At 43.0% G+C, this 12695-nt stretch overlaps 1 protein-coding gene across 1 annotated transcript in view; it reads left to right on the plus strand.

The window, feature by feature from the left end:
• Nucleotides 1–7738, plus strand: part of LOC121928287 (glutathione S-transferase Mu 1-like) — a 51924-nt gene extending 44186 nt beyond the window's left edge. The window contains exons 3-8 of the mRNA XM_042462777.1: nucleotides 206–270; nucleotides 2145–2226; nucleotides 2347–2447; nucleotides 2770–2865; nucleotides 2972–3082; nucleotides 7467–7738. Of these exons, the coding sequence (XP_042318711.1) occupies nucleotides 206–270; nucleotides 2145–2226; nucleotides 2347–2447; nucleotides 2770–2865; nucleotides 2972–3082; nucleotides 7467–7562 (551 nt within the window). The 3' untranslated portion in view covers nucleotides 7563–7738. The remainder of the gene's footprint in view (nucleotides 1–205; nucleotides 271–2144; nucleotides 2227–2346; nucleotides 2448–2769; nucleotides 2866–2971; nucleotides 3083–7466) is intronic.
• The last annotated feature ends 4957 nt before the right edge of the window (nucleotides 7739–12695 follow it).

The following is a 12695-nucleotide window of genomic DNA, read 5'->3' on the forward strand; positions in this document are numbered from 1 at the left end:
TGAAATATTGGCATGTATGACATAATATTTATATTTATTGGAAGTAAGTCCCAAGATGTTCAACAGTGTTTGCTTCCAAGTTGGTTTGCAGTGTGAGGCGCTTCACTACTGGCAAAAGGAAGACGTTATAGACATAATGGAGAAAATTATCCTGGGCAGGTACAGACATGGATTCATCATTTACTGTTTGTATCTATATTTGCAGCTCCTGATTTTGACACAAGTCAGTGGACCAATGTGAAGGAGAAACTGAGTCTGGACTTCCCAAATGTATGTAGCAACTGTGGCAGCACAATTAATGTTGAGTGGTTGTGTGGAAGTAGAATTAGTTTGCTGGTGATGATTTTGAGATGTGTGGAAACTACTAGAAGGCTCTGAAAAAGTTATTTTTTTTTGAACTACAGGTCTTAGAACCAGCCAGTCAGGATAGTCACTGGCCATGCAGACTGGGGGATTTTTGGAGTTGGAGTACGAAAAGCTAAGTTTTCCAAACTTGGGTTATTAGCAGCACGTCTTCCTGTGCTTTTGCAAAGAGACTCTTGCCATATTTCAAACTCCTAAGTGAGATGCTGCTTCAAATAGAGATTACAGCTCATTTGAAAACTAGGATGTGAGTAGAATCTCAGGCAATCGTTAGCAGAAAACCTGGTGTTTCCAGTGTATTCCTGGTTGCATTCTTGCAGGCCAAAATATGTGAGAAGCCAAGAACATTCCATCATGACTTTGAAAGCTCTGGAAGACTAGGGGGCACATTAATAATTCAGGAGACTTTTGAGGGTTGCCCCCCTCACTGCACCTGCAGTATGTGTATATGAATATGTATGTGTGTGTGCTTGTGTAAGTGTGTGAGATTTATTTTGCCCTCAAATGCCTTCTACTAGGGGACATGTTTTGGGCCCTTTCTAGGCACCCAGAGGGCATTTTGAGGTAAAAAGATTTAAAAGGCAGGGAGTCGTGTTTTTTGTTTTTGCAAAATTTCATTTTGACCCTAGTAGGTGCATGAGGGCTCCAAACATGATGAAAAGGTCTGGTACACCTCCTAGAGATTTCAAAGAGAGAAAAAATTGGGAAAGTTTACATTTTTACATTTTTATTATTCTGGACCCTCAAAATTGCATTTTTATCTTCTGGAGGACCTGGAGGGCCACAAAAACAGCCCTGGGGGCCACAGGTAGCTGGCAGGGTGTGTGAACTTTGCCCACCCTTGCTTTGAAACAACAAAAATCAAGGCCTGGTAAACTTGTAGCAAACAGTCATAACCTCCGAATATTCAAATTAAAATGTACAGAATTTTGGCAGGAGTTGTTTTACCATGATGTAGAATTTGGTATTTTTAAGGATGTAGGATTAAAGAAGATGTTTTAGTATTTACTGTGAAAAAAGAAAGATGTGGTAGAGGTTAAGACTAGACAAGAAACAGTTTGGACATGGCTGTTTACTCCTTCTCCATTCTTTCCCCTAAAGCAGTGGCAGAGATTGTTTGGCTCTCCAGATATTTAGGATTTCAGTTGCTGGAAACCCAAGCCATCATAGTCAATGATAGGTGATTATGGGAGCTCCAGACCAAAACACCTGGTGAGCCAGAGATTTCCCAACCCTGTAAGAGTTAAAGCCCATTGAGGTAGCTGCTGCTGCCTAATGTTTGCTTCATCTTCATTGTTAGCTGATTACAGATTTTTCTGTCTACTTTCAAATTTAGTGCAAAAGTTCTCTTTTTTCCTGAAGGCTCTAAGGAACCATTTGAGTATCTAGCATCATTTCCCCCTATGGCTGTTTATGCTCAGAAAAATCTTCAGATTCCCTTTTTTGTACTTATTATCCTAAATAATGGAACATTGTCTGTTGAGGATGGAGGGCCAGTGTGGTGTTGTGCTTTGGCTTTTGGAATATGATTCTGGGGCCATGGTTTGATTTCCAGCTCAGCTGTGAAACCTGCTGGGGCTGGGGGACCTTGTTCTCAGCCTCAAGGGAAGGCAATAGCAAACTTCCTCTGAACAAGTCTGGCTAAGAAAACCCCATGGGAGAGTTACCATAGGTTGGAAATGAATTGAAGGCACATAACAACAACAACTAATGAGGATGACCAAGTATGAAAATCACTTAAAAATTCCAGCAATGCCATTAATCTTCTTCTCTTTCCCCAGCTCCCATATCTAATTGATGGTGAGACGAAGATTACACAGAGTAATGCCATCCTGCGATACATTGCACGCAAGCACAAGATGTGTGAGTGTTCAAGCAGCCAGTGATTTTTATACAGGTTTAACGCTCCAAAGTAATGTAAGGCCAAATTGGTGATGGGGGTTGGAAATATTTTTACTTTCTCTGTGTCTTGTGTTGCTACAGGTGGTGAGACTGAAGAGGAAATGATCCGAGTGGATATACTTGAGAACCAAGTCATGGATTTACGAATGGGACTTGCAAGAATATGCTATAACCCAGATTTTGTGAGTTTTGTGGCTTGTGTTCTCCTTCTGAATGGGATAAGACTGGGAATTCAGCAAATCATTTGACACTTGACAACTGGGAGGATAAATACGCAATGAGTGTGTCAGAAGATAGCACTTATGTAAGACTTACTAAATATCCTTTGTCCCTTCCTAGGATTGAGAGGGGGACAAAATTCTGCTTGTAAAGTTGACAGAGGTGGACAGGGTTTTGTGAGAAAAGAGGAAAAGAGACCTAGGAATGTAAAATCTCTTGAGGTTTCTGAAGAGGTTAGCTGAAATTGAGCCTATGGGTGATACTCATCTTTTTTTTTTTTTGCAGGAAAAACTGAAGCCTGAGTACATTGAACAGCTACCTGGGAAGCTTAAGCTGTTCTCCCAGTTTCTGGGGAACAGAAAATGGTTTGCTGCAAATAAGGTACAGATCTTGGGTATGGTTTATATGGAGGCCAAACTTTATATCAAGTCAATGCTTCACTTTACAATGTCTCCTTTTTTTCCTTTATCTTTTTAAAAAATCTTAGATCACCTATGTAGATTTCCTTGTATATGATGGTTTGGATATGCACCGGATATTTCAGCCAAAATGCTTGGATGAGTTCAAAAATCTAAAGGATTTCCTGGATCGCTTTGAGGTGAAATTTACCATGGTTTATTTACACTTGAAATGCCAAAATGAAGGGTTCTTCAGGCATTTGTATCAAAGGGAACTTAGTGGAATTAATGGCAAAGGTTCCTCTCTCCAAAGCATCTTTCCAGTTTTTTCCAGCTTTCTACAATGTCACTACATATCACAATGACTAACAAATTAGATTCCACAACTTAATCTTTTGTCATGTAGTGGAGTGTTTGCAGATTGTTCTGTGTTGAGTGTAAAGCCTGATTTTGGACAATGATTCCAGGCTTCTATTGTAGACTGCCTTATTATGAGGAAAGCAGAACAGCCCCCGGTGTTGAAAACCCTTCTAGTAGGAATAGAAGAATATGCTTTCAACTTGGAGTAAAAAATAGTAGTTCGAGGCCTACACCATTTCTTCAGAGGTCAGGACAGTTAAATATTGTATTTCTTTAAACTCAGAGATTTCTTCCAGGAGGTGTCTGGCATTCTATATTATAGTTATAAATTTGTAACCTAGAATTACCACTATGTAATTGCTCTCTGTTCAGTAACACTGTGTAGTTACTGTGTTGTAAATGCCCCTCCCAAGTCCACCTTAACAACCACCTGCCACAGAGAGTGAAGGATTTCTGTTGAGCTGCAGTTTGGTGTGCAAGAAGGATTACCATTTCCAGTCCCCTCCTGGTAGCAAGTGAGGTTGCAGAAATCAGAAACAGGACCCCTGTTGCAATTCCTTGTCACAGGCTCCCTAACTGAGGAGGCTAGAAACATAATCCTCTTTATCTTCTGATTGGCAACTGAACAGCCCTCCTTCACTCAGTGTGGCTTCTGGCTGTTAAGGTGGGCTTGGTGTTCATGCCAAGAGACACTCCTTAACTACAGATTTGTTACTAAGAAGCTGATGTAGAATATCAGCATATTTTAACCAAAGACCACTATGTAGTGCTATTATACTACATATACAAGAGCTTCAAGATGTCGGTGTGTGTGTTGTTGTTGCTGGTTTAAAGGAACTATGACAGAGTTAGGACACCTGATGCCCTCCTGTCTTGTTGATTTAGGCTTATTTTGCTTTAAAATATTTGAGGAGAAGATGGTGGTTCACCCCAGCCATAGATTATCTGAACTGAATGATAATCTCAGGAAAGAGCTGACACCACACTCCATGACAAAGAACTAAGTCTGGATCTTGTTTGTATGAATGAGAGACTGTGATATCAATCATGGTTAATTATGCTGGAAATGAACTTCCCCTCTCTCCTAATTCTGGTTTATTTTCCTGGTTTGTTGGCTATTATTATGACTTCAGTCTCTGTACAAGGACACCCCCATTTGGTTTAACAGAAGCCATTTTGCGTGTGTGCTAAGAACCCTATGCTGTGGGACGAGGGGAGGGGAAAGGGAGGTGCACTGAGCTTCAGCCTGGAACAAACATTCAGTCCAGACCAGGGGTAGGCAACCTGCGGCCCGTGGGCCAGATGCGGCCCAGCGAGGCCTTGGGACCGGCCCCAGCCCGGTCCTGCTGCCGATTGCTGCTGGGGCCTTTGGCCTCTTGCGCGCAGGGGCAAGGGGGGCAATTGCTATAGAAGCCTCAGAAACATGCATTATCTAACATTTTTTTAAAAAATCAGCAAATTTTTTCACGTGTCCTCCACTTTTTTAAAAAAGTGTCCACCATTTGAAAATTTTGTCCTCATTTGTCCCGGTTTATTTATTTATTTAATTTTTAAATTTTTTAAAATTATTTAATTTTTTGGCTTCGGCCCCCCAGTTGTCTGAGGGACAGCAACCCGGCCCCCGGCTCAAAAGGTTGCCTACCCCTGGTCCAGACCTTAGTCATTTCCAGGAATATCATAGGTATGCATGTATACATGCCTTTAAATCATTGAAATCTCAGTGATGTTTAGAGAGCTCAATGCCAAAGTTTTTGATAACTTGTGCATTATAAAGATACCTAGGCACATATAACATTGTGTTTTTCATCTTCACAGGCAAGAAATAATAATCCCTGCAGTGTTCCCCCACTGGGTGAGAACATGGAAAATTTCTGTACATTTCCCAAACAATGCCTGTGCTTCAGGAAGTATTTCTTGGTGCATGAATTCACTTCTTTTTCTAAGCAGAAATACACATGACTTTCTGTGCAGGAAACATATTTTCTAGGCAGTAATACACATGGGCCAGTATTGTGTATCAGGAGATGTAGACACAGTAATGGCCCATCTGACATCCCCCCCACTATCATTTCCAGCAGCAGCCCCCTAAAATCAGGCATTTCCTGGTCAGTGGAGAGTGTGGGTGGAAGAGCAGTCAAAACACACCCAGCACCCAGCTATAGCCCAGGGGTGGGCAAATGGTCATCCCTGATCCACTTATGGCCCCTAGATGGTTTTGTGGCTCCTAGGTCCCAAGAATCGTTTTTCTAAAATTCAAAAATGCCCTCTGGGAATATGAAGGGCATTTCTTCCATATTTGGAGACTCCTAGCTCCTCCAGAACAAAACAAACAATATTTTAAATTATTGTCTGCAAATGCCATCTAAAGCTTGTGGGTACATTTTCATTATGTTTTGCCCTCCTAGGGCTATTTAGGCACAGAAGAGCCCTATTTTTGAAACTGCAATAATAATAATAATAATAATAATAATAATAATAATAATTTGTATACCGCCCTCTGGCAAACCAATCCGGGTGGTTAACAAAGTAAATATAAAATGTGACAATAAAAACACTTATCCCTCCCCCCTTAAGACAGTATTAAACAGTATAACATATAAAACACAATATCAATGCAATAAAACAACAATTAAAAACTAAAACCCGATATCCCTCTGTTGATCCTCGACCATCACTAAGAGGGGCCACGGGAGGAATGAGGGAAGCAGGAACCTGGGCCAGGATGGTTAATCTGGAAAGGCCTACCGGCCTTTAAAGCTGTCTAATGATGTTATCTGACGGATCTCATCTGGCAGGTCGTTCCAGAGTTTGGGGGCAACAGCAGAGAACACCCTCCGGGAGGTCGCCGCAAGCCTAGATTTTAGAGGCTGCAGTAAGTTCCTCCCAGAGGACCAGAAAGCGCGGGGAGGATTGTACAGGAGGAGGCGGTCCCTGAGATAGCTTGGACCCAAGCCATTTAGGGCTTTAAAGGTGATAACCAACACCTTGTACTGGGCCCAGAAGCTGATAGGCAGCCAGTGGAGGGACCTCAAAACCGGAGTAATGTGTCTCTCCTAGATGTTCCTGAGACAAGCCTGGCTGCCATATTTTGAACCAGCTGTAATTTCCGAGTCAAGCACAGGGGTAGCCCCATGTAGAGTGCATTACAGAAGTCAAGGCGTGAGGTTACCAGTGCGTGCACAACCGTCTCAAGATCCTTACTTCCAGAAAGGGGCGCAGCTGGCGTATCAGCCGAAGCTGATAACAGGCACTCCTGACCGTCGCATTTACCTGATTTGTCATCAGGAGCGACGAGTCGAGGAGCACCCCCAGACTGCAAGTGAGCAGCAAGTGGCTTCTGTATACTTCCAGGTGTTAATAAAGGCTTCTCTTGGGCCAAATATGGCTGAGGAAGACCCAAAACCATGGTGAGAATGTTGCTATGCCATTTACACAGTGTTTAGGGTCATTTTGGAACAACAACAACAAAAAACAAATGTCTTCTTTTTTTCAGGAGCAGGTAATATAGCCATCCAAAAGTTTTTTTGTTGCTAATGTCCCCCCCCCCTCCTCCCCGCCTCCTGCTTTTCACATTTGTCCATCCCTGCTATAGGCATCTGGATGATAATGTCACTGTTCTTTGTCTAGGAAGATTGGAAAGTATTGCCATTAATCAGTAAAATAGCTTGATGTTTGTCTACTAGTCTCCCTGCTCACCACCAATCCGGAAGTCACCAGACTCTGGGGCTGCTGCTGCTGACAAATAGTGTTTTTTGAGAGGCAGGGTTGGTCATTCTTGAGTCAGTAGTGAATTCCAACCTTCACAATGATCAAACAAGTGAGTTGCAATGGTGTAAGTCTGACTTATACCATAGTAATTCAGCAGCTGGATGCTTACAAACAAGAAATGTCTGCAGAAAACAGGTACAGAAAAACACTTTCTGTGCAGAAACATACATTTCCACATTGAAAAAACATGTGTATTTCTGTGCAGGCAAATAATTCCTTGGGTGCAAAGAATCTCATGGTAGCCTCATAGCTGCCTATGTGGTATCCTGAAGATCAAGAAGCCCCCCTCCTCAGCTGATCTAGATAACACATAGCTGCTTCCCACCTCCACACACCCCTTCAGAATCACATACTAAACAAGCAGTTAAAAGTTTCCTCCAGATTCTAGTACAGATGGTTGGAACATGTAACAATAGTGGAGTCTAATAAGGATACTTCTGCTGGTTTTCCCTGCAGGCGCTGGAAAAGATTTCTGCCTACATGAAATCTGACCGTTTCATGAGAACTCCCATCTTTTGGAGAATTGCCCAGTGGAGCAATAAGAAAGAGTAGAAGGAACCAGGAATCTTGCTGGTGTTGGCTAATAATGGCATCACTCTTATTGTATCTGTGAGGAATCTTGAATCGCTCATGCGCCTTCATGCTTTAGAACATTGTCACACAGTAGCTGTAATATCAAAAATACATTCCAAGACACTGGACAGTAAAGACTGTTGATTACTTAAAAATTGCCTTGGCTGTTTAGTTTCTTGGCTATATAACCACACAGTCCCCTTGGGTAATATTTCAGTTTTCCCCGCCTTTAAAGTTGGATCAAATGCTTCTTGCAAAGCTAGGCTAATGGCCTGCTAATATAAGGGATTCTGTGTCCCTGCAAGTGTTGATGGACTGTAACTCCCAGCAGCCTTAGTCAATATAGCTAGGTTGTACAGTGCATGGAATTGCAGCTCAAGAACATTTGGAGGCCACTTTATTCCCACCCTGTTCTATAGAGAACAATTTAAATGTTTGCATGTGATCAGAAAGCACAAAATCACAAGATCTTGTAATAGACACATGCATGTGCACCCTGCAACACTGTTTGCTCGATCATGGGAGGGCAGAGTTAGGCAACCTCATGCCTTCCAGATGTTGTCGACTATGATTCCCATAGTCCCTAAGCATTGACCTTGTATTACTGCCTGCTTTGTGTCAATCCAGGATTTGTGACTGTGGCAGTGATGCAAGATGAAGCAGCTTTGGTTTGTGTGACTGGGAAATACGAAAGATCCTCCTGATCCTTACAGATGAGGATTCTTTGTGTGATCAGTGAAAGTGTTCCCTTGTAGCTTTTTACTTGTTCTGTAATATTCCAGCAGGGTAGTCTCTCAAGAGAGAGATGCAGTGCAAGAGAGGGGATATGGCAGTGTGTGAGCAGGTGGGCTTGGAATCTATAAATAAAATCTATAAATAGTCTGCAATTATCATTCTCACTGCACAATTATAGAAAAGCCTTTGCCATAGCAATGCTATGAGGAAGGAGCTTCTTTGGATTGCTAAGAAAATTCCTACAACCAAATGATAGCTTTATGCAGAGTGCTGAATTTCTTTTATCTGCCTTACAGCCTTTTAATTTTCCTTGGGAGAGAAATTTTGTAGTCTTTTTGCACTTCTCCAGCCAAAAGGCATCCCCTCATTGCCAGAAAGAAAACGGGGGTGTGGGACAGAGAATTGCACCTTCAGAAACTTCTAGGGGGTATAACTCTTCTTAAATGTTATTTGCAGCTAGAACTAATTTAATAAAAAGGGGGAACTGAGACCCAGGGAACTCAGGGGATTTGTACCCACCTCTAAGACTTAGAAAATCTGGTTATGTTTATCCTTTAGCATGCAGGATTGCAGTGTGTGAGAGGTAACTGCGTGTTTCCTCCTATGGATAAGATACAGGCAAATAATAGAATCTTTTAGTGATGGAAGTGACCACAAGGACCTTCTGGTCTGAACCCTTGAGAATACTCAACTAAAGTCCTCATGAAAGGTGCCCATCTACCCTCTATTTAAAGAGCTCCAAAGGTGAGGTGTTTGCCACCCTCTAATTCAATCTATTCCACTTTTGAACATCTCTTACAACAGCAATAAAGGTTCATAGTTTAAGCGGAATCTATTTTCTTGTAACTTGAACCCATTGGTTTGTATTTTAGTCTCTGGAACAGCAGAAAAGAAGCTGGCTCCATCTTCTGCATGACATCACTTCAGACTTTTGAAGATAGTTATCAAGTTACCTCTCAGTCTTATCTTCTCCAAGCCAACATATCCAGAACCCCAATTTGTTCTTTGTAATGCTTGGTTTGCAGTTGTTTGATCGTCTTATTTACAGCTTCCTGGAATGTATATGCAGCACCATATTTAACTATGGATGATATCACACGGGAGGAATGTCTCCCAATTTCGAAAAAGAAAGAAAGTAGGGCCAAGTCGAAAATGAACGCTATTATGTGAATGGCTGTCAAACACACAGATCACAGAGCCCAACCTAAAGCCAAAGTAGTGCAAATGCAAAAGAAGTTATATGAGTATGTAGCCTTCCTAGTCTAGAGTTCAAATTAGTATCCCTGCACATGCGTAGTGAGGGCAGAATCGGATCATTACCTTTTTACACCTCCGATGGGGCTTGCCTCTGATTCCCATGGTTTTGCCTTGTTTCATGTTATTTGTTCATTCATTACTCTTTATTTCACGTTATTATGCAATTCACATTACTTGTTCATTCATTACCCCTTATTTCACGTTTAGGCAATTCACATTATTTAGTCATTCTTTGCCCTTTATTTCACATTATTTAGACAATGCACTTTATTTGTGCATTCATTACCCCTCATTTCACATTATTTAGGCTATTCACCAATTCAAAATCAGTCCAAAGCAACCCTGTACTTGGTTTGAGCATTGGACTATGACTCTAAAAAACAGGGATGTAATCCCACTGGGTGACCTGGTGCAAGTCACACTCTCTCAGCCTCCTCAGAAAATGGCAATGGCAAACACCACCTGAATAAACCTGCCAAGAAAACCAAAAAGTGGGGTGGGGGTCTCCAGCAGAGGTTGTATGTGTGTTGTGTGTGTGTGTTGTGAGAGAGAGAGAGAGAGGAGAGAGAGAGAGAGACTGTGTCTGTGCTTTAAGTCTCCAGCTATTGGGGGGGGATGGGTGGGGGGAGTAGGGTCCCTCACATTTAGGAGAGCTTTGCTGCAGCCAGGTTGTGGGGGGCCTGGGTCCTCTCTGATTCTAACCTGGCCCTTTGGGAGTCCCATTGAAGGCAATGTTGCTGCCTCCTTGCCATGAGTCAGAGGGGTTAGGGTTGCCATAGCTGTAGGACTCCCAAACGGGACAAATGTAGGACAATGTTTTAAAAAATGGGTAGGACGCTACATTTTTAAACCTTGTCCTCCTTCTCCTTCCCGGCTTGGGAGGAAGCCTCGGCCTGCTCCCAGGCCGGGAAGGAGCGATGACAAGCAGCCTCCTCCTCCTCGGCCTCGCGGAGGCCTTGGAGGACCCTGTGGCCGGAGCAACCCTAGAGGAGGTGGAAAGGGGAGGGGAAGTTGGGCAGGAACCAGAGCTGGCGCATCCACACTGGAGAAATAACCCAGTGTGGCACCTCTTTAACTCTTTGCAGCTCAAGGCTATGGAATTCTGGGAGTTGGAGTTGGTTGTGAGCCCAGAGTGATGCCGCTGAGGGGAGGAAAACAGACCCTCCTGTTCCTTAGGCTTCCCCACTCCATCCTCCCCCAAAGAAGGAGGAATGGGGGAAGAAGAAGAACTCTTTGGGGCTAATAAAAAGGGGGGGATTTTTCTCTCTTTTTGGAAGCCCCATGGCCCTGGAGGGAGGGAGGCAGGGAGGAAGGAAGGAAGGGAGGGAGGGAGGCAAAAAGGTCCCCGAGGGGCACAAGGGGCAGGAACAGGGCAAGCCCCAAACCCACCGTTTTTGGCTGAGCTTGCTTTCCTCCCGGCTGCCAGGGAAGAGTCCTGGAAGGAAGCCAAAACAAAACGGAGGATCATGGGAATTGATGGGGGGGAGCGAATACCAGGGCCACAGCAGACATGCATATCACACCAAACAACACCTCATTGAATGCGAAGTAACCTGGGAATAGGATTTGTCAATTCCCTAGTTCACCGAATTTACTTAAGTATGGATTGATGGGTGATTGCATTTGGAGTGCGTTCGGAATACGAGCAAATGCATCTGATAACCTTTCGCACAATAACGTAAATATGCATGATTGTGTTCAGGATGAAACTGGATTATACTTCCGATTTCAGTCATCTGATATCGTCCATTGTTAAATGGTCATAAGAACTCCAGAGATGTAAGATTTTGAGGATTACAACCAATTTTGTAGAAGGCTATGGGCATGAAGGATTCTTCTTGGAGTCACAGTCCTATGACCTTTCCATGGAGGTGATATAAACTCCATAAGATTTGGAGGAGCAGAGCCAATTTTGTAGAAAGTTAAGGGCATAAAGGATTCTTCTTCTTCTTGGCATCACAGTCCCATGACATTTCCATGCAGATGATACAACTCCATTGATATGAGAATTCCATGTACATACACATACCTAAATGAGTAAATTTTGGCTCCAGGAGACCAGGGTTTGAATCTCATTGGTCATGGAAACCACAGAGGACAACAAAGAACTGAACAAAACAGAACTCCCTGTGATAGTGTCGTCTTAGGGTTGTCACAGGTCAGAAATTACTTGAATACAGATAACTACAATTGGGATACATCCCCCCTGCCTAGGATAATACTACTATCAACAATAAGTTGGGTAGGTCTGGGTGTTGGTTTTCTGGTAGCCTATTTCACTTTTGCTAGGAGGTATGTCTACAGAAACTTTCAAGAGTCTAGTGCAGGCACTGCTAAATGAGCCTTTAAAAATGCCCAGAAGGTTTGTTCTGTTCTTGACAGCTGAACCAAGAACTGATCCAGTAACCAAAGGTTCCCTCCCCGCTCTGCTTTTGTGTGCATATCTTTCTGTCCCCTATTAATCTGGTTCTCTTTCAGCTTCATGCATCCTTTCTCATCTGTGCTCTTCCCTATATGCCCTTGGGTATCACGTGACCCTTCTCTATACCCTCTGATCTTCTGCCTGGTTCTTTGGGGTCTTCTGAAGGGATCACCAATATAGATCTTGAATTTTGGAACCTGTGGCCTTTCTTTGCACCTGATGGACTGCAGTCCACAAAAGCTTATGCTAGATTTCTCCCCACTCAGTCTTAAAGGTGCTAACTGGATTCCTCCGTATCTTCTTCAGCTGAAACAGATACACTACATTCACTTTCTAGGAACAATCACTTTAACTGCCATGGCTCAATGTTAGGAAATTCTGGACTCTGGTGTCACAATTCCCAGAATTCCCTAGCACTGAGCCATGGCTGTTGTTGCTATGTTTATTTATACCCTGTGATCCTGCTCTCTACCCTCTGATCTTCTGTCTGCCTCTTTTGGGTCTTCTGATGGGATCACTAATATAGACCTTGAATTTTGGAACCCGTGGCCTCTCTTTGCATCTGATGGACTGCAGGTAGTCAGTTAAAGTGGTGCCAAACTGCATTATTTGTGCAGTGTGGATGCAGCCTAAAAACTGCCTTCCCCTTGGACTGCCTGCAGTTGGTATTTTTGGCTTGTGCATCATAGCATTTGGCC

The sequence above is a fragment of the Sceloporus undulatus genome, chromosome 4 (genome assembly GCF_019175285.1).
Source record: "Sceloporus undulatus isolate JIND9_A2432 ecotype Alabama chromosome 4, SceUnd_v1.1, whole genome shotgun sequence".
NCBI lineage: Eukaryota > Metazoa > Chordata > Lepidosauria > Squamata > Phrynosomatidae > Sceloporus > Sceloporus undulatus.